Source organism: Engystomops pustulosus, chromosome 11 (assembly GCF_040894005.1).
Source record: "Engystomops pustulosus chromosome 11, aEngPut4.maternal, whole genome shotgun sequence".
In the NCBI taxonomy this organism is placed as follows: Eukaryota; Metazoa; Chordata; class Amphibia; order Anura; family Leptodactylidae; genus Engystomops; species Engystomops pustulosus.
In genome coordinates, this window is record NC_092421.1 from 61,446,815 (window position 1) to 61,469,400 (window position 22,586).

Genomic DNA, 22,586 nt, shown 5'->3' on the forward strand with positions numbered 1-22,586 from the left:
AAGCAAGAGCGAGGATGGGTAAGCCGTTGTGGAGCATAACGGGGGCACACGGGTGAGCCCGCAACCCAAGACATGGGTCCCGGGACCACCTGTGACACTAATCATAGTCTCTATCACTAGAGATGAGAGGACCTGCTTTTCCCATTCGGGTTTGGCCGACCTGGACATATTGCCGGAATGGCGGCCCAACAGCCAATCCGGCAATATATCCTGGTTTGGCAGTCGAACCCGAATAGGAATGGCAGGTCCGCTCATGTCTAGTGATGGAGACTGTGAAAATCAGTATAAATGGAGCAAATGTTTTGAAGGAGCTGGATACATATTCACCAGCCACATGCCATGATCTGTGTTTTATTTTTAGATTCCCCCGGCCAATCATAGCCATGACTAGAAGCGAGGGTCATTCATTTGGCGGGTTGGTGGCCGAACAGCATCCGGGTTGGACAGATTGTATGGACAGGATAGGGGTGTTTGATGGAAATAAGGGGTGAAATGACAGATGATGGATAAGTTGTTCTGGTCTAGGCTACAAGTCTGATTTGTGACCAGACCACAATTTGTAACCCCCATAGAGGTCTATAGCACCTGGACACAAGGCAGTGAGTACACAGTTTCTCACCACACCCTGACCGAGCGAGGTAGTTGCAAGTTTATGATTCGATGTTACAGAAGAGGGGAGGGTGTGAGGAGCACAGTTAATACAGATATCTAATAACATAACAGTGTGAGGACACTCCACCAATGCTCCGAGTCCAGCCACAATCCTGGAATATAATCGAATTTCTAACAGTCCTGCTGCTACTAACCCCCCCCCCCCCCATGGTAATAAAGCTATCCAGGGCCAATACCTAACCCTAGTTGCAGCTTTGTATGGTCAACTGCTAATAGGTTCCCTGCAAAGTTCCCAAAATGCATTGGCATGATAATAGTTTCAAATATTTATATACCTTCTATGTCTTCTGGATTGGAAGCGTGACTCAACCCTATCTATTTTGGTTTGCTTGCACCTATATATTTACCTGTCTGACCGTCAGTGTAGGGAACATCATCCAGTTGGGGGGGGGGGGCTGCCATTTTGGGTGGTCATGAAGTAGGCAGAGATAGTTGGGGGGCATTTGGCCAACTGGCCTAGAATTTCCACTGAATTTGGTAAATTGAGGCAGTACCCTCTGATGCGTTCCATTATATCCCTGTTCACGGGGATATTTATCAGATCTTCTACATTATGTTTTTGGTGTATAATCTCTTAAGTTATCACAATTCCTGGTGCAATTGTGGAATTGTGATTATTATGCCACCTCCACCGCAAGGAGACATGAAGGGGGTGCGCCTGGTGCCCAAGTGGGATGGTGCCTCAACGGGGGCAGGTTAAATGACAATTCAACTGGCATAGAATAGCAGAAGGAAGACTCTGTCCACCGGATACATGAGGAGGCTGGGGCACTGGTGGGGCAGGGGGAAAATCATGACCTGGTACATCATGTGCCAGTGAATGCTACATATCCACCATAGTGTTCATCAGATTCAGTCATGTTTATTCCATAGTGTCCCAAAAAAAAATGTTTTCTCGTATACATCATTTAGTCTACAGCTCAACACATCCAATAGACAAAGCTGCGAGCGTTACTTACAGACTGGCATATTATGGGATAGCCTGTTCGATTAATTCCTCCAGCAAACACAGCAAAAGTGAGCGCAGTGTGGAAACAGAAATTCAGTAGCATATGCCATCCCTTTCTGCTGATACGGATAGTGCTGCGGATGAAAACAGAGACAGATTAAGTGTGGGCACACAACATAAAAGCAGACTTAATTATAAAAATAGTTTACGCTTTGTTTGGATATAAAGAGATGACAAGCTGTGCTCATATTTCAAGAAGAGATGAGAAATGTAACCGCTAATATTCCAGCGCGATGGTAACGAAGATCCACCGCACTGTGTCACGTGGTCAATCCTACTAAACCTTGGCAAAAAGTTCAAATGGGATTGTATTTTTTACTGGCTGTATGTTTGAAAAAGTTTATTAAAAGTTATAAAAAAATTGTACTGGAAAAGCGGTGGTATTAAAGGGAACCTGTCAGCAGAAATTGACCTAATAAACCACTACCAATATGTTGCTAAGCAGCTGAACACCTTCTAGATCAGGTTTCTTTTATGATTCAGTGTGGTGATATCATCCGGAAAATCTCCTTTGAAGTGAGATGTAAACTGATTTTATAAAGTCAAGGAGGCAGAGATTTTAACACTGAAGTCAAGCTCTCTCTTCCCCAGAAAGCCCCCAAAACTGTTATTGATGGTCATGCATCTAGAGACATCACTAACCAGATCTCCTGAAGTCCGATGGGTGATATCAATCACAGAGGAGGAGGAGTTCAGAGCTCCACACCTTGACTTCAATGTTAAACTCTCCGCCTCCCTGACTTTATAGAACCAATTTACATCTCAATTCAAAGCTAGATGATACCACCACACTGAGCTATGAAATAAACAAAAGCTGGTTCATCAGGTCAATTGCTGATAATAGATTCCCTTTAAGAATCCACATATTCCAATCCATGTACTGCCCCAATCCTTACAGAGCATACTATGTATGTAACACTGGGATACATCTTAAAGGATTCTACCAGCATTTCTGATACTACAGAGCTGCAGATAGAGAAAGGGGTTGTCCCTGGAGATCTGCGTAACCATACATTTGTATGTGTAAGTAGCAGCAGGACTGTGAAAAAAATGCATCAAAATTCCAGGATTGTAGACAATACAAAGCTCCAGATAGTGTAAGCTTTGGCCCTAGAGATCTCTGTAACCATACTTTTAATGTACTGTTAGTAGCAGAATGACTGTGAAAAAATGCATTTATATTCCATGATTGTAGCTGCACTCTGCTGGGCTGTTGTATGAGATCTCTTTACTGTACTGCTGCACAATTCTCCCTCTGCTCTAGCAGCATCTGTTTCAATACTGCAGCAGTTACTCAATGGAGAAGAGTTGTGCAGCCGTACAGTCAAGAGATCTCACTCACCAGTGCACCAGAGTGCAGCTACAATCATGGATTATAAGTGCATTTTTTTCACAGTCCTGCTGCTACTAATAAAACATACAATGTATGATTACAGAACTGTCCAATACCTGATACTGCCTGCAGCTTTGTATTGCTAGTAGATTCCCTATTAACCCACATAAAGCATCATGTGCTGGCAGAGGGTGCACTTCCAATGTCTTGATGCAGGGATTCAGGTAACAATATCTGCACATTTGCAGATATATCTACTTTATCAATACATTTCATATCTACACATGTATAGCTGTAGTGTGTGTATTTAAAAATCCACAAAGATCCTCCATTCAGGCACATGTGATCATCATCATATAGGAATATCTCAGGATCTTATCTGATCTGACATCATGTACAACCGCAGGAGAGGAAGGGATAAATCTAATTTTACTTATATTGATCCAGAGCAGGGATCACTAGTCCATCGATCACCAATGGCCTGCAATAAATAGGACATCGCTTTCATCTTTATCTACATCCCTGTGATATGGAATACATTTCTTCTGTTGATCTAATTTTGTTGTATTAAGATAGGGATCAGTAAACTGTAACTGATCTTAAAGAAAATCTACATTACCATCATGATAAACCAGGGACATTACTCATAGATCCAGGCACCGTGACTGTGGTAATCTTCTTATATTTGTTATCCGTGGCCTTCTGCCTTCTAAATTCAGATTTTATAATTATGCTAACAAACCTATGCAGTGCTTGGGGTTGTTACCAGAGCTCCCCCCTCCTGCTCACTCAGCACTTCTATCCCCTACTGTATGAGATTACAGCAGTCAGAGGTAGGGAGTAAGTGCACAGTGTAACAGCCTGTGAAGCTACAGCATGCTGGGGCTTTGGTGATGCTCTCCCCTATTTCCCCAGAACACTTCTGCTCACAAGGATCCATCCCAGCCTTTATCTAGTCAATTCATACATTAATCATTATATAATCATATTTTCTTTATTATGTAAATGAGACTGGTCACATGGTCAGAGGCAGTGATACCCCTCCCCTCTCCTCCCCCTGCTCATGTCTGTGCATAATGTAAAGTAAAGCATTGCTAGTGTCTGTGCTTTATCTGCTGACATGCTCTCCCTCCTAATACACATGTGTGAGACACAGACATCAGCTACACAAGTACCTGACATGCTCTGCTATCTCTCCTATACACACAGCTGCAGGGGGCGCCAGCACCAGAAAGCACATGGAGGAGCCATTACACCATTATACCAGCTGTCAGTCATGTGTATAGGAGTATCTCATACACACAGGCGGCAGGAGGCTCAAGCACCAGGAAGCACATGGAGGAGCCATTACACCATTATAACTCACATCATTATGCAGGCTGTCAGTCATGTGTATAGGAGTATCTCATACACACAGGCGGCAGGAGGCGCAAGCACCAGGAAGCACATGGAGGAGCCATTACATTATTATACCTAACACCATTATACCGGCTGTCAGTCATGTGTATAGTAGTATCTCATACACACAGGCTGCAGGGGGCACCAGCACCAGGAAGCACAAGGAGGAACCATTACACCATTATACCTCACACCATTTTACAGGCTGTCAGTCATGTGTATAGGAGTATCTCATACACACACAGGCTGCAGGGGGCAGCCAGCACCAGGAAGCACATGGAAGAGCCATTACACCATTATAACTCACACCATTATACAGACACATTCAAGCACTGGAGGTGTGGCTGTGCCTCCCACTCACGAATAAGCTGGACAGCTTGAAAATGATATTGACTCATTGGACATCTCACTGGTCATTTGCATACAGCTTTAGGACCTCATTGCTTAGGTTTACAGGCCTGTAGAGGGACAATATAGGAATAGAGGCAATGCTTTCTAATGGCAGTTTATGAAAATATGTTTAGTTAAGGGGGTTAAACTAGTATGTATTTATTGCAATTTTGAAAAAGTTTCCAAAACTGTGTAACGTTTCGGCCCAGTAGGTCTTTATTGGACACACGTCATGGAAGGGAAAGTAAAGAGATACATAAGAGAAAGGATGGTGCGTAATAAAGTACAACAGTAGTGGTAAGAGTAGCACTTATTCTACTGTTAGAGTTGTGCTTTGCTATAGACTATAAAGCCTCCTTGAGACTGGTATTCACTGTCAGTTATTCAATGACTTATCTGTTTGTTACTGTCTATCTGATCTGGATTCTGGCTGCCTGACTCTTATTTAGTTCTCCTAATATCCTTTGCATTCTGATTTTGTACAACGCAACTGTTTGGTTGTGACTTTTGGTTTGTGATTTTATTTCCGGTTTTGACTACACTTGCTGACAATATATATATTTTTTTTCACTCCTCTCCCCTATTTTGATAATTTGATGCAGTACCCTCTGTTGTGTTCCATTATAACCCTGTTCAGAGGGGTAGGGGGATATTTATAAGTGCTTCTATGACATTTTTTTGGTGTATAAGCCCTCAAATTATCGCACTCCTCTACCCCAATGTTTTTCGTTTGCCAATGTTATACCATGGACATTAATAATAAAGTTGAGATGACCTATAGAATGGTATTTTTTATTTTGGTGGGCATATTTGGTGACATATTCCCTTTAAGTAGAGATGTAGTGATTACATCTGTTGTGGCGAGTGCTTGTGAAACTATATTGGCACATCTCTGGTGGTCTTGGGTTATGAAGGAATCAATCTGAAAACCCCTAATGATATAAGGAAGTAGAGGAGTTAATAGTTACATCTTTTCCGGCTTCTGATTTGTAGTCAGGTAGTAAAAGGATTTATTTCAATACACTAGGAGTGGGGGAGTTACTCAGCACATCCCTGGTGGTCTAGGGTGGTAAGGAGCTTAAAATTTAATATTTATATCCCTAAGTATCTAAGATAGTAAATGTTTTAATTGTCACATCCACGTTGGTTCAATTAAATACAGTAGGAGTGGAGGAGTTACTCAGAACATCCCTGGTGGTCTAGAGCAGTGATTTTCAACCTTTTTTGAGCCGCGGCACACTTTTTACACTTAGAAAATCCTGGGGCACACCACCAACCAAAATAGCACAAAATGACACTAAAACAGTCATAAAAGGCCTCTCTTTACTAATAAAAAAACCCCTAGCGGTCTCCCTTTACTAATTAAAAGACCCTAGTGGCCTCCCTTTACTAATTAAAAGACCCTAGCGGCCTCCCTTTACTAATTAAGAGACCCTAGCGGCCTCCCTTTACTAATTAAGAGCCCCTAGCGGCCTCCCTTTACTAATTAAAAGACCCTAGTGGCCTCCCTTTACTAATTAAGAGTCCCTAGCGGCCTCCCTTTACTAATTAAAAGGCTCTAGAGGCCCTCCCTTTACTAATTAAAAGGCCCTAGAGGCCTCCCTTTACCAATTAAAAGGCCCTAGAGGCCTCCCTTTACTAATTAAAAGGCCCTAGAGGCCCCCCTTTACTAATTAAAAGGCCCTAGAGGCCCCCCTTTACTAATTAAAAGGCCCTAGAGGCCCCCCTTTACTAATTAAAAGACCCAGTCTCCCTTTACTAATAAAAAAAAGACCCTAGCTGCCTTCCCTATACAAATAATAACCTTATATACTTACCCTTGATGTCTTCTTCCGCGTACCTTCACTCCTAATGGCGATCCCCCCACCTTCTGTAGCTCCTGCACCGCGCGCCTCTGGTCATGTGACTGACGCGACCTGACGTCAGGTCGCGTCAGTCACGTGACATGGGCCGCGCGGTGCAGGAGCTACAGAAGATGGGCGGATCGCCGACGCGGGGCTTGTAGGTAAGTATGGGGCAGAAACACGGGGGCGCGGCGGCAGCACTACACCAGGGCACCATAGTTCGGGGAACTTTCCCCGCGGCACACTCAACCTTGTTGAAAATCACTGGTCTAGAGTACTGTAGTCCCAGCATTCATGGTGGTCTATGGTGGTCATCACAGGTTTTCTATGCCATTAAATCTTTACCAAATACATTCCCGGTGATCCTGGTGGCTTAAGTCGCACATAGACAGGCGTTCAGTTTCTAGAAAAACAGCTTCAGCAAAAGTTGGCCATAAAGAAGTGATTTTAAGCTGAAATCTGTAGAAAATGCAAATATGTCCTTGAGTACAGAATATTATTAATGCCTCTGCTCCAGCGCAGGAGATCATCTGTATTAAAAGTTTAACAATAAGCCAATTTGTGTGGGGGTTTTTTCGTGCCGTCAGCAAACTTCCAATAAGCGTGACATCGTAAACGCGCCTTTCACGGCGTCACCTAAACCTAATACTTCTACATTTATATTACACACTATTTTTATACTCCCAGAGAAAAAAAGCAAATTACTACTTCTCTGTCTGACTCATCCACCGAAAATCTACTCTGTGCTATTGTTGCCTGCATGGGGAATAGAATTTGAAGACCCCTCTGTTATCAGAGGACATCAAGGAGAGATTTTTCAATCCCAAGGGGAATATAATCATCGATCTATCTCTCTGTCTTTCTCTGTCTGTCTTTCTCTGTCTGTCTTTCTCTGTCTGTCTGTCTGTCTTTCTCTGTCTGTCTGTCTCTGTCTGTCTTTCTCTGTCTGTCTGTCTCTGTCTGTCTGTCTCTGTCTCTGTCTCTGTCTGTCTGTCTCTGTCTGTCTGTCTCTGTCTCTCTGTCTGTCTATCTATTTATCTCTCTATCTAAAGTCCAAGAAATAGCAGCACACAAAAAAAAATGCAGGTAAACTTTTATTCCATCATCTTAGCAACGTTTTGTCTCTAATACAGGAGCCTTTCTGGTGTACAAGTTCTAAAATAGGCGTAGTTCAAAGGATACGGCCAGAAATTGTGCCTATTTTTGCCCTTGCACCATCTCCACTCCAAGTGGGAAGTGGTGCCAGAGGGTCAGTGGACCAACGCACTGCCCATAGCCTGTGCCCATTCAGGTGCAGGCCATGACGGTATTCTAAGCTAGGCTTGACCTGGCATGGAAGTGTTCAGGATGACAGAGCCTACTGGTGGGTACTGGGGTGCAGCATGCACCAGCATATGATAAATGTGACCCTATGTGTACAATCTGCTCATCTAGCCCTGCTCTATGACATACTACCTGCCACTGGCCAACATTTACTAAAAACAGTGCAGTCTGTACTAGGTGCAGTTACCAGAGTGAAGTTGCCCCCACCTTGTTGAAATGTAACAAAATTGGTGTCAAACGTTTGTGCTATGCTTGAGTTGGTTTGTGCAGCAGAAATATTTGTTTGTGCTGCTATCTTTTTAAGAGGTCAAACAGCCCCCCCCCCCACATTACCCAAATCAAACAAAACTGGCGCCAATCAATTCTGCTGCGTTTGTGCTGGGTTCTGCAGCTCAAATTTTTGTTTGTGCTACTTTTGTTTTGAAAATATTAAATAAATTGTAAAGCTCAAAAGGTCAGCCACACCCCACACATTGTCCAAATCAAACAGAAGTCATATCAAATGTTTGTGCTACGTTTGTATAGCAAAAATTTTTGTTCTGTTTTGTTTTGTGTTAGCATTTTTAAGGTATTTTTAGGTGTTTACATTAGTTTAGGTGTTTAGGATGAACTGCTAAAAGAAACAAACCTAGTGACACTTCTCTGGTTTGATCACAAGAGGGAGATAGCAAACACATTGGGGCACATTTACTTACCCGCTCCAAGGAGTTCACCGAAAGCGCATTGTACAACCATAATACACTCTGCCGCGATTCACTAAGATCATGCGCCCGATATCCTGCATGAGTCACTTCCCCGCTCAGGTCCACCGGAGTTCACCCTCTTCTTAATGGTGCATGTAAGTGCATTGTCTTGTGACACAATTTGAAAGTTAAATCCTGCACTCCGTCCGAATCAGAGTTGGATCATCCGACGGCCACGCCCCCGATTTCTGTTGCATTAAAGCCAGCGCCGCTGCACCACAATCTGATCGCGTGCGACACAATCCCAGCGCAGACGCCTGTCAAAGCTGTGAAAATCCCTTAGTAAATAAGTACTTTGGAAGAAATGAACTCTGCTGACCTCTGGAAAAAAAATGATCAATGCATTAAAAATGATAGCAGCACAAATGAAATTTTTTGCTGCACAACCACCACTTTTGTTTGATTCGGTTAATGGGGTGGGAATGGAGGGGCGGCTGTTTTATCTTCAAAACAAAAGCATCGAACGTAGCAGAATTGATTGGCACAAGTTTTGTTTGATTTGGGTTATGTGGAGCTGGTTGACCTCTAATGTCCTCTGGAAACTTTTATTAATATTGTAAAAACGATAGTGGCACAAACGAAAATTTCTGCAGCATAAACATTGGACACCAATTTTGTTAGATTTGAATAAGGTGGGAGTAGCATCAGAACGCCCATTTCAGTGACAAAATTTGTATTGCATGAAGAATAGTGCAGCCTGCGAAATGGTTGAGTGGTGCACATGTCACAGGGGCAGCATCCAAATCTCCTGCACTGTCTAGGAGATCTGGTCTGGACGGTCGTAGGGTGGATGGTTTCATGCAGTTAGGGAATGTGATTGGCTTTCCTAGATAGATTGGATATAAGAGCAGGTTTGAAGCTCATCATTAAATTACTTTTATGAACAGCACAAGATTAGGATATAGAGTATATAGAGGATATAGATGTTGTATTGGATGTGGAGGGGGGGGTAGTCATGTGAACAGCACCGGGCCCATGGGACACTTAATCCGCCACTGGACGCTTGGGGGATGTATCAGAACGATCTATCAAAAGGCTCCGATCTCCCGCTGGCATAGGCACAATTGCAGCAGGCGCAGTTCTTTGCCAGGTCCAGTGGAGAACTGTGCCAGGATGACGACTACATCACAGCTTGTGCGGCGGTATTCAGGCTTACAAGCCGTGAGAAATCCCCCATAATGTTTAAGTTCTTCATTTCTTTCATTCTATAGTATATTGTATTTCCATACATCCAGGTTCTCTCTATAGCTAATATAACATATTGGGGCACATTTACTTACCCGGTCCTGTCGTGATCCCGCGGTGTGTTGTCCGACGAGGATTCGGGTCTGCCGCGATTCGCTAAGCTCGCGTGCCAGAGTTCCTGCATCCATCGCTTCTGTCCCAAGGTCCGCCGGAGTTCACCTGCTTCTTCCTGGTGTATGTGAGTGCTTGATCTTGCGACACAAATCCTTTTTTAAATTCCGCGGTTTGTCCGAATCCATCGGGTTGTCCGATGGCCCGCCCCCTGATTTCTGTCGCGTACAAGCTGGCACCGATGCGCTGCAATCCGATCACGTGCGCCAAAATCCTGGGGCAATTCGGCGCAAAACGGAAATCGTCGGGAAACCCGACGAAAATGTGTCTCCATTATGTGCAGAGCAGCTGATATTATATGGTAAACAGGATGAACATCACCATAAACTTAATATCTGTAACCTATAAAGGCCAAATCCCTTTCTCATGTGAGGTTTGCAGATTCTCGACTTTTCATTTTATTTAAACGTAGTGATGTACAGAAAAGTCTGTGAATCTTATTATTTCCTATTCCCGGCAGCTGCTGCTCTCTACTTCCTATCATATTGTTACATAAATCCCTCATTTTAAAATCTTTAAACATATGATGTGTAATATTCAGATTGTAATGAGATATTTAGCCCTTCCTCCGGGGGTCAACATTTCCTGCTACAGTTTGCAGAAAAATTCCGTTCACTGTGATAAGAGGAAATGTCACCTTTATAATAGAGGAGTATACAGTGTATACAGGATGTCACAGTATTCATGGGACCTGCTGTCACATATCTCAACAGCTTCTCATTGAGACTTTATTTAGGAATACCATGTAGTAAAAACTGCTTTGTTACTTATGGCTCAGCAATGTTAAAGGGGTTGTACACTTTTCGCAAATACATATTAATGTTTGTGTAATGAAAAATTATACAATTTTCCAGTATTATTTCCATATCAAGCCCTAACAGTTTTCTAGATCTCTGCTGTTCTGCTATAGGAAGCTTCATTATTTACTTCTTGTGGATAACATCGATCCTTGGTCATGTGATGTCATACAGGTCATCAACAATTGACCTAATAACCTACAAATATTGTCAAACAGTCTAAGGCTACATTCACATGGCCGTTGGGGGGCGTATATACGGCCGCCATATATATATGTCATATATACGCCACCCATTGGTTGGTAATGGGTCATCCGAGCCATACAGAGGGGTACAGTGCCGCACGTACCGTTCCGTACCTGGAAAAAAAATAGGACATGTCCTATCTTTCCCCATATTGCGGCACTGTGCGCCATGTATCGCTATGGAGAGGGGCAGGGGTAAGCAGCTCTCATCCCCTCCTCATCTCTCGTTCACCGATGTGTGCCCGTTGTATTGTAGCGCATGTGTGTGAATATAGCCTAACATCATCCAAAAAAAACAAGATGTAAATTGGTTGTATAAAGTCAAGGAGGAGGAGAGTTTAACACTGAAGTCAAGGTGGGGAGCTCTAAACACCTCCTCTGTGATTGCCATCATGCATCAGACTTTAGGAGATCCAGTTTGTGATATCTCTGGATGCAGGACCATCAATTACAGTGTTGGGGGTTTCTTAGGAAGAGAGAGCTTGACTTCAGTGTTAAACTCTCCGCCTCCTTGACTTTATACAACTAATTTATATCTAACTTCAAAGCTGATTTTAAGGATGTTGCCACCACTCTGAGGTGTGGAAGAAACACGACCTGGAAGGTGTTCAGCAGCTTAGCAACATACTGGTTGTGGTTTATTAGGTCAATTTCTGCTGACAGGTTCCCTTTAAGGTATATCACCTTAAACAATAATCAAAATTTTAATATCCTTGCTGCGATCTACACAAATTTTTCCATGCTGCCCAAAAACTGCACTGTATAGCAGCACATGACATTGTAAAATGATGCAATATTTTTCTATTTTTCTGAATCTGGAACTGTGCTGTATATAATGGTCTGCCGCTAGGAAGAAAAAAAAGTCGTAAAAATCGAGCTAATTTCGTTTTAAGGGGCAATCAGGCGACATGCATATTCTAATGTAGTCAATGGTAGAAGTCAGGCTGTCTGATTTAAAATCAGCTCCGAAAAAAAAAACAAGCCTTTAATCAAACTGCAAATCACACCTTAATGGACGAACTCGCTACTTTAAAGACTTCGCTTTTCGGGACAGATTGTGTTCATCATCACGTCTAGAGTTTTAATTTCTTTCTTCCAATTTGCATTCAGCCCAAACCATCATTTGCCGCTTTAGTCATTCCTTTCCTCATTTTTTTTTTCTCTGCGCCCGATGGATCAGAAATTACGTTAAGGTAATTCTGCATCTAGCGTCTCCCGGATTATTGCGCTGCACAGTTGTTACAGTGTAAGATGCCAACAGCTTCTCATTTACATTAGTCCTGCATAGTAACTACTGAACTGGCTCCCAATTTTTGGGCGGGTTTTATTATCCAAATATTTTTTTGGTATTTTACTATTTAAGAAAATAAGTGAAGTATTCCTACGTAAGATCGCTATAAAATCAAGCAGTATTTCCTTCCTTTAGAAAACATTTGGGCATCTTTATGATTTTTAGGACCTGGACTTTTAGACTGCTTTTTGCCACTTTAGAAAAATTACTTTAAATGTCTTCTCCCATGGATTCGTTCTAGACCATTTACCTCCATCAGAGCACTAAATTCTTAAAATACTTGTGTGTTAAAAGGGGTTGTCTTGAGGTTGAAAAACATGGCTGCATTCATCAAAAAACAGCGCCACACATGAACATGGTTTGTGCTGGTATTGCAACCCTGCTCCATTTATCTCTATTAGGGATGAGGAGATCCATTTGGGTTCAGGTTTGGTGACTACTGTACAGCTGAATCTTGAACAGAAGATCGTGTCGGGTACCGAACCTGAAGCCACCGCTAACACCCACGATCGGTGGCAGTTTTATCCCTTTAAACACCAGCAAAGCTCTAGGATTGTCGCTCCTTGTGGCATCATCAATTGTGGGTGTGCGCACATCGCAGACAGACGATTGTGAACAACTGCACATGCGCAGTGCTCATGAACAGCAGGCACATCTTCAGGAGAGGAGCAGGAGCAGAGTTCCCCCATTTATAAAGTGTCCAGCAGAGTACCACCTTAAAAAAAATAAACTTGGTATTTACCCTCTGGCGCTGACCCCCAGCATCCTCTTCTCCGGCAGCATGTCTTCGGGTTTCCAGCCACTCTGGAAGATGCATGTCTTTGTGATCTGCTGGTGCAGAAACTATGATGTCAGCAGGCGTCCTAGTTGCGGGGAGAGGAGGATCGGGGGGCTCAGAGCTGGAGGGCAAGTACTACGTTTATTTTTTTAAGGAGACGTCCCCTCTATTAATATATACAGTATATATAGATATAAAATCCCCCAAGTAATTTTGACTATAGAAGCCATGAGTATATATTGGAGGTAGTCGATCAAGCACTGGTAGCCCAATACACTGTCAGGGTGTGTTCACAGGTGGCCCACAGCAGTGATCCCTCATTAAAGGGGTTTTTCCACCACACAAGGGCCTAACTTGCTGATCGTGGGGCCTCAGTGATGAGATCACTGTCCATCTTCCTTCCAGGACCTTTTTTATAGAATTTATGAATAGTGTAATAAGGTCCTGGAAGGTAGATTGGTCATGGATAATTTGAGATCACATGACCCTCCATCCGCAGGAATGGCAACTTATCTGAACTAGGAGGCTTTACTTAACATATCAAGAAAGCGGAGCACAACGATTAATAGATGTATATTGGTAGATTACCTTATACCCTGCCCCCCCCCCCCCCCCCCCCCACACACACACTTACACACACATTACAAAAAATGTGAATTAAAATGACCAGCCCCTTTAAGTAGGAGCTTGCTTGCTTACATGGGATCTCCTATACCTAAAAGCACCACAAATAGTCATGTATGGTACAACATTAATGCGGGATCTGCCGATGGATTCAGAGGCTTCATACTAATGGTGGCATATACAAGCGGAGGACATGAATGGCATTCAAATGTAAGCACTGCTGCAGCATGAAATATAAGTTCACATACTTATCTACTCATTTCATCAGCGGCTATAAATGACTTCATGGAAAAAATTAAGAGTGGCCTGCAAATAATGACGAGAATGATCAGCAGCTACAGATATGGAAACGGCGGTATTAGAAGTCGCAGGTTGCTAGGCAACAATACATCTCGTGATAGAAATCACATCACTTCTATACCAAACCCTCCACTATTATATCGGAATAATCACTGCATGAGGCCACCTCTCGCTCCATAGATCACAATTTTGCATTGGTGATGGGGTGACCTATGGAAATTCACATCAGGTCAACCAACGCATTGTGCTCATGCAATATACAGGATGTTACAGGATCTAGGGGGAGATATATGACATTGTCTACATTTGTAACCAAAAAAAATTCACAGGCTTGTGTAATAGACAGATACGACAGTGCGCCTTAAAACAACAGCCCTGTCTACTTGCCTCAGTGTATCTTAGGTGTTACGGGACAACCATGAAGATGATCCCTTCCTACTCCAGACACGAAACAAGACAAACACAAAATGGGTGGTCAACAACTGAGACAGGATTAAAAGGTACACAATTCCATGCATAAAGAATAGTCTAGAATGAAAGCCACATATTGGAAACCAGAAAGGTGGCCAATAGAGCTAGCAAGAGAATATAATCAGCAAAAAGGATAGCACAAACAGGGTATTTATGAGAGGGGATGCTTTGTACAAACTACTGAGGACTCTGACACAGATGTTACAGCTTGCCTTTTGATTCTTTAGAGCGCTCTTAAAAAAGTAAGCGTACTGGCACATGTGATGTTTTGAACCCGTTTGTAGTCAATTTTTAAGCGCAAATTTGCGCTTTGGTTGATATCAACATTTTAGTTCCAAATCCAGGACTGCATTGGCTAAACATATCCCCTTTTTGGGCTGGGGGCAGGCAGTAAATTTGGGAACAGCAGTGGATTATGGAAAAAAAAATACTTAATGTTATAGGTAGGACTGGATGGACCTGTGTCTTTTTCCAGCCTTATATACTATGAAACTGTGATACTATTTATTTGTCTATTGAAATTTTGGAGCCTTTAGACAGAGCAGTTTCTGATGACCATTCCTCCGGATAGACCATTAATATCTCATCGGTGGTGGGCTGAGACCTGTCTTCCAGTTACTTCAACTGGAGCTGAGTTTTTGGTGCCTAGTCTCTTAGGAATTATCACCTTGCCTTACCTTCCAGCTAAATCTTTACTCTTATGCTCAACTGTCAAAGCCTTGAGACACTGAACCAGAATCCCAACTCTATGGGGGATACTTATAGGGGCTTTGGCACCACGTCAGTGGCATAGAAGCACCGAAATAATTGCAAATGCTTGCTTATAGGTAGCACTTGTAACTATTTTCCCCAATCTGCCATCTTTATGCCAGTGGGGCATAAAAGTGGTGCATGGCCGGCCAGGCGGTGGGTGCAACCTGCACTTGCTTTAGCCGGCGAATTTAGATATGTGCTCCAGAAGCAGACAGACGAGTGGTTGTTGCCGCTGGCCGAAACCTTATGGCATCCATGGGCCTAGCCCATGTTGTGTGCATGGGTTTTCATTGTTTTATATGTATTATATTTGGCCACCTACATATAAGGGTTTGACAACCGCCATGTGTTTATATATTAAATGATGTTTTTAATTGTAGATGCCCCAATAAAGCCTTTTTAATAATGATTATAACTTGTAATATTGTTGTAAGATTTATAAAATGAGGTCTTATATACTTCTGTTGGTATATATTTGAATAGTATCAGGTCTAGGTACAATTAATAATGTTATTGATTGACTATTCTTTGTTTCATGATTTTGTACCTCGCTTACAGGGGTGGACTGACCACAGAGTTTACCGAGAGTTTTCCTGGAGGGCTCTCAAACCAGATGATGGGGCCACTTCTTCCCTCCCTTCCTACTTGGATACTGTGCTTCGTTAAATACAAATGAGCTGCTGAAGAACCTCATAAGACACACGGAAGCCGCTTAAACCTCATAAGACAATCCTGAGCTGCTGCAGATACACCCATCTGAATGCACAAATGTCTAGAATATCTTAGTAGGGACATTACAGGTTTCCAAACACCAGACACAGTGGGGATTATTTACTAAGGGTACGCGGATCGCATTTCCATCGGATTTCCCAACATTTTCGGGATTTGCGCCACTGTAACAGGGATTTGTTACAGGGGATGGGCTGTCGGACAATTTGACTGATTCGGACTGAGCGCGGGATTTAACATTCAATTTGTGTCGCAAGCCAAGCACTTACATACACAGGGAAGAAGAAGGTGAACTCCGGCGGACCTGAGCGGGGAAGCGACACATGCAGGATATCGGGGCACGATCTTAGTGAATCGAGGCAGACTTCATCCTCGTCGGACAACGCACCTCGTGGATCGCAACAGGACCGGGTAAGTAAATGTGCCGCAATTAGTATTATATATATATTTATCACCTGACAATACAGAGACAATACATATCAGTGGATTTGATGGCTCGTCTGCATGGATTTGTTTTGAGGTTTATTTCTTTCCACAATGTGGATGGAATTAATTAACTTCATTAATATCCAAGTAAAACCAGATCTGGCTATGAGCTGATATTTTCTCTAGATACGGGCCGTGAATGGAAGTTCATTAATTTGAGCAGTTTACTAACAGAACTTTTTTTTTTTTTTTTTACTACCATTTAATTAGTATATTAACTGTGTAACATAAGGTTTCTCTTCAGCTCTTCTACTTTATGTATTTTAAATAAGCGGCACACATTGTCTCATTTAATATCAGAATTTTAACTACTGTACTTGTCTTTCTTTTTTTTTAAATACCCAGGGGAAAGAGTTTATCTTTTTCCTTAAAAGGATTGTCCAGGATTAGAAAAGGAAGGGTTCCTTTCTTTCACAAACAGCGCCACATCTGACCACAGGTTGCATGTGGTATTGCATTCACAATTAAAGAAGTGCAGTAATAAACACAACCTACTGACAGGAGAGCCCCTGTGTCTTGAAGAAATGAGTCCTGTTTTTCTATTCTTAGACAACCCCCATTATAACCTTACTGGGGTAGAGTGCATCTTTGTAGTAAATTATTCTCCAAAAATTGCATAAATACAGACAGTCCCCAGGTTACGTACTAGATTCCAGATTTCATAGGTTTGTTCTTAAGTTGAATTTGTATGCAAGTCAAAACTATTATATTTTATAATTGTAGATTGTAACTGGAGTTCCAAAATTTTTTACTGTAATGGGACCAAGGATTATCAGTAACGATTCTTTACAGATTCCTTACAGCTGATCATTGCAGTCTGGGACTATAGTAACATCCAGAAACCTTCACCAGAGGTCACAGTGGGCAGAGGAGTCCTTCTTTAACTAGGGTTTGTCTGTAAGTCGGGTGTCCTTAAGTAGGGGACCGCATGTAGATATTTTCAACACATTGGGGTTTATTTACTAGGGGTATGTGGACGCACTTTCATTGGATATTCCAACGTTTTCGGGGATTGCGCCGCTGTGACAGGTATTTAACTGGGGATTGTGTCGCATGCGCGCTTCAATGCGACAGAAATGGGGGGGCATGCTGTCGAATGATCTGACTGATTCAGACTGAGCATGGGATTTAACTTTAATATTGTGTCGCAAGACAATGCACTTACATGCATCGGGAAGAAAATGGTGAACTCCGGTGGACCTGAGCGGGTAGCGACACATGCAGGATATCGGGGGCACGATCGCGGCAGATGTGCATTCCGGTCGTACACACATAAAAACTTTTTCCATTCTGTAATTACCAGATTGAGTTCAGTTTGGTTTGGGTCAATTCAGATCCAATAAAAAATTTTTAACCCCTTTGCGTTGCAGCGTGTTTTTGTTTATTTTTTGCTTCCCAACTTCAAAAATCTATAACTGTTTCATTTTTCCATGTATAGAGCTGTGCGAAAGCTTATTTTTTGTGTAACAAACTGTACTTCTCAGTGACGTTAATTGTTATTCCATGCCATGTGCTGGGAAGCTGGAAAAAAAAAATCCAAATGTGGTGAAATTAGTGAAAAACTGCATTTGCTTCACTTTCTTTGGGCTCAGTTTTTACGTCATTGACTGTTTGCTCCAAATACATGTAAATACATCTACTTTATTGTTTCATTTGGTACGATAATGGGGGATACTAAATTTATATAGGTTTTATTGTATTTTAATACATTTTAAAAAACAATACACTGGGGCACATTTACGAAGGGCTTTGCGGCACTTGTTCTTTAATGTTAAAACAGCTTGCACAGGTATTTAAGAAGTGTGTGCGCTGGAATTGTGGTGCACGCATAGCTTTATTGGCGCAGCTGCGCTGGCGAGATTTACTTTTAAAATTGTGCCTGCAGCCCTAACCCCAAGATGCACCACTAAAAAGATGGTGAACTTCTGTGAACTTCGGTGACCGGGTAAGTAAATGTTCCCCATTTTGTACGATTGTGTTTCGCCATCCTCTGATGCTTATTTTAATCCTTTGTAGTACAGAGCTGTGTACGATGTAATTTTTTTGCAAGATGAGCAAAAAAAATGACGTTTTCATTGCTACTATTTTCATTACAGTGCATCCTTTTGATCACTTTTTATTGCATTTTTTAATACGATGTGAAATGGCGTAAAAGGTTTTTTTTTGGACATTTTTCGTTATGGGGTTCACTGCCGGGAATAACCCTTTTTTATACGTCTTTGATAGATCGGCAGTTTGGAATGCGGTGTGTTTGATTTCTACAGTTTTTTTTTATATCAGTTCCAGGGTGATTTTTTTTTTTAATATGTTTTAGACCTTTTGGGTACTTAAACTCTAGACAGTCTGATTGTTCCCACCACATACTGTATTGCAATATATGGCGTTTTTACGCATGATTAATTACAACGTACCACTGGCACGTAACTAATTTGCGGAAACCATACAGCTTCGGGTCTTACAGCCGCCAATCTAGCAACGTGTCCGGGTTGTGCGGGATGCACCTGAATCCTGGACCTGGCCTAAAAGTTCTGGTCCAATTATCTTTATTAGGGTTACTTGGACCCATTCAAGTTCGGGTTTCGACGAGTTCGGATGAACCCAAACTTGAAAATTCCAACTGGAACTGAACCCGAACTCACAACCTCACTGGTAACAGCCAACATGGATCACGGGTTTCACTTTTTAAATGACGCTGGGAAAACCAGAGAGAAAACCTATCACACACCAAGGACATGCAGATGAAGGCCCTCGGGGTGAGCAGTGCACCTAACCCAACTTGCTGAAGTCCGGGCATGGACCCGAAATTGAATCTTGTTCTGCTCATCACTAATAATAATATCAATTGTAGTAAGATTAATAAAACAATTAAAACAACAAATATAAATGAAATATAATAACACTAAAAGTAATAGCTAATAATCAGAATAATAAAGATAACACGTAATATGTTGCTGTGTATATCAGATGTAAGAACTATTGTGGGCTTTATTTTTCTAGACACTTTTTCAAAATCTTTTTTCACCATAATTTGGCACAGAAAGCGCAAGAGGATTGGGCACAATGCTGTTTACTGTTAAAATATTTAGGATGCTTTTAAATTGTCAGCAGCCATCATCTAAACCCCAAGGGTGGCCTTCCTGTGCAGCATCCTCTCTTCGCAGGGCAGGCATTCAATGTTATGTCGGCATATTAAAATTCTGCAATTTAACAAGCAATTCAGGATAATAGCATGATTACACACGTGAAGGTAATGTAGAAAAAGAGGCTTCCTACCTGTGATGCACAATGTAGGTGATGATAGATGCGAACAGGCACAACAACATAACAGCGGTGCATGCATAAACCACAGGGTGCAGGAAGTCCCCTGGGTACTGCGGGAGAGACAGCACGGTCTTCAGATCCTAACAAGAAAAGTAAACAACATTAGGCTCCAGTTTCTTCTACACCATCCGATATTATGAGCTGCCGACCTGGAATCTTGAATATAAACCCTTTATGCAACATCATTTGCTTATGTTCCCATGCAACTTAATATAGTTAAAATAAGTTAATCACTGGTCAATATAATACATTTACACATAATAAACCTAAAAATAACTATAAAAAGATATAGTGCAGAGATAGAAACTCAATGCTTTTATGAGCAATGCAGTATCTGTCACAAGAACTGGACTGGGAGCACCAGTGAGCATTGTACTGGACTGGGAGCACCAGTGAACATTGGACTGGACCGGGAGCACAGTGATCATTGGACTGGACTAGGAGCACCAGTGAGCATTGTACTGGACTGGGAGCACCAGTGAGCATTTTACTGGACTGGGAGCACCAGTGAGCATTGGACTGGACTAGGAGCACCAGTGAACATTGGACTGGGCTGGGAGCACCAGTGAACATTGGACTGGACTGGTAGCACCAGCGAACATTGGACTGGACTGGGAGCACTAGTGAACATTGAACTGGACTGGGAGCACCAGTGAACATTGGGCTGAACTAGGAGCACCAGTGCACAGTGGGCTGGACTGGGAGCACCAGTGAGCATTGGACTGGACTGGGAGCTGCAGTGAGCATTGGACTGGATTGAGAGCTCCAGTGAACATTGGACTAGGAGCTCTAAAGAACATTGGACTGGACTATGAGGACCAGTGAGCATTGGACTGGACTGGGAGCACCAGAGAATATTGGACTGGGAGAACCAGTGAGCATTGGCCTGGACTTCATCCAGATGTTCAGGTTTGGCGTTGGCTTACCCGAAAAAGCTGCTGAGCGGCCCATCAACCAGCTATTCCTACCCACCGGTAACAATCACGCCAATAATGCTGGCACCAATCATGTGTGTTAACCCTTTAAATGCCGCCGACAAAGCCCCATTGGCATTTTAGTTTTCCCTCGTCGCTTTGGCAGCACCAATCACCATTATTCAGGTTTGGGTTTGCTTTTGCGTACCCAGTAACGTAGAATGTGAATTGCTGCTTACCAGCCCGATACGTTAACAAGCTTTAGTCAAGAGACATTACTTCTTAGTTACCAGGGCAACTCTAAGGTTAAGGTTCAGCTACTAAGCCACTAGTTCGGGTTCCTGGAATGGTGATTCTTCGCTTCCAGCGTGCCAGCTTTGTTCTTTATGTTTACGCCACTCTCCTCTCTAATTGAATGAGGATGTTAATTGTCCATGTCTGTATGAAGTTCATTGAAGTGCATCATAATAGGAGTAATAAAAATTTGTTTGCAAATTTACCCACTTAGTATAATGCTGTGCCAACATTAATAAATAGGATGGTATCCACAGGAGAGGCCGACCGGTGGATTCATTGCTAGGGAAACACTTGTGTTATTTACAAATTAATACGTGAGTATCGGAGTAATGAAAACCGCGGCTCTAAAACTAATTACAGATGATAGCTCCACAAAACGGGCCTCATATGGTAATACATGCAGACGACATTGTTATGGAAGCTACGTTTTAAGGATTGCTTTTTTGTGGTCAACAAATTGTTATCTAGGTTATACAGATGCACAATATGCATTATAAAATTAAGAAAATTACATTTTTTTTGTAGGAAAATTACAAATCATGTCTATTTATTAGCAGCTGTGTCATCCTCAAAGCGAAGGTAAAAATCCACCATAAATAACATATGTTATTTAGAGGACGTAGCCACTGGCACGTGGGCCGTAGTGCAAAAGTCTAGTCTAATCTAAATTACTTATTCCCTAAGTTGTTTTACATTGTGCAATTTTATTTGCCTTCATAATGCCTTTTACAGGCAGTCCCCGGGTTACATACAAGATAGGGTCTGTAGGTTTGTTCTTAAGTTGAATTTGTATGTAAATTGGAACTGTATATTTTATCATTGTAACCCCAGACAGAATTTTTTTGGTCTTTGTGATAATTGGATTTTAAAAATTTTGCATTGTCATAAGAACCAGGATTAACACTAAAGCTTCATTACAGACACATTTGATAACTGTTTCAGCTAATCATTGTGGCCTAGGACTAAAGTACAATAAATTACCAATATCCAGAGGTCCGTTTGTAATTAGGGGTCGTATGTAAGTCGAGTGTTCTTAAGTAGGGGACCGCCTGTATCTTCTCTAAATTTATTATCTTTTTATTTATTTTCAACCCTTCTTCTTAGCTACACCTTCCCTGGAGAAGGTTACATGTCTCAATACACATTTTTAATCTTGCATATATTGGGGCATTCATCAGGGCTTCTGCACCACATCAAAAGTTGATTCTAGTTGGAAGGATGCATATCTAATTTATGATTCAATGAATTATGAGCTCACTTTTTGTTTAAAAAATAATTACAAAAAGAAATAAAAATTATTAGAAGACAATGGGGCAGATTTATCGAGTGTCTAAAAGTCAGAATATTTCTAGTTGCCCATGGCAACCAATCACAGCTCCCCTTTAAAATATTCATGAGCACTGTTAAAATGAAAGCTGAGCTGTGATTGGTTGCCATGGGCAACTGGAAATATTCTGACTTTCAGACACTTGATAAATCTTCCCCAATGTGACTTCACCTATGACTAGTAAA

General features: G+C 42.0%; 1 protein-coding gene across 6 annotated transcripts in view; it reads right to left on the reverse strand.

Annotated features, from left to right (window-relative positions):
* ADGRA1 (adhesion G protein-coupled receptor A1) overlaps positions 1–22,586 on the reverse strand; it is a 453,444-nt gene that overhangs the window by 60,069 nt on the left and 370,789 nt on the right. For 5 of the 6 annotated variants that reach the window (XM_072131164.1, XM_072131165.1, XM_072131167.1 and 2 more), the window contains 2 exons: positions 19,816–19,943; positions 1,632–1,755 (listed from right to left, as the gene is read on the reverse strand). In XM_072131164.1, the coding sequence (XP_071987265.1) occupies positions 1,632–1,755; positions 19,816–19,943 (252 nt within the window). The remainder of the gene's footprint in view (positions 1–1,631; positions 1,756–19,815; positions 19,944–22,586) is intronic. The other variant, XM_072131169.1, reaches the window with a different exon arrangement.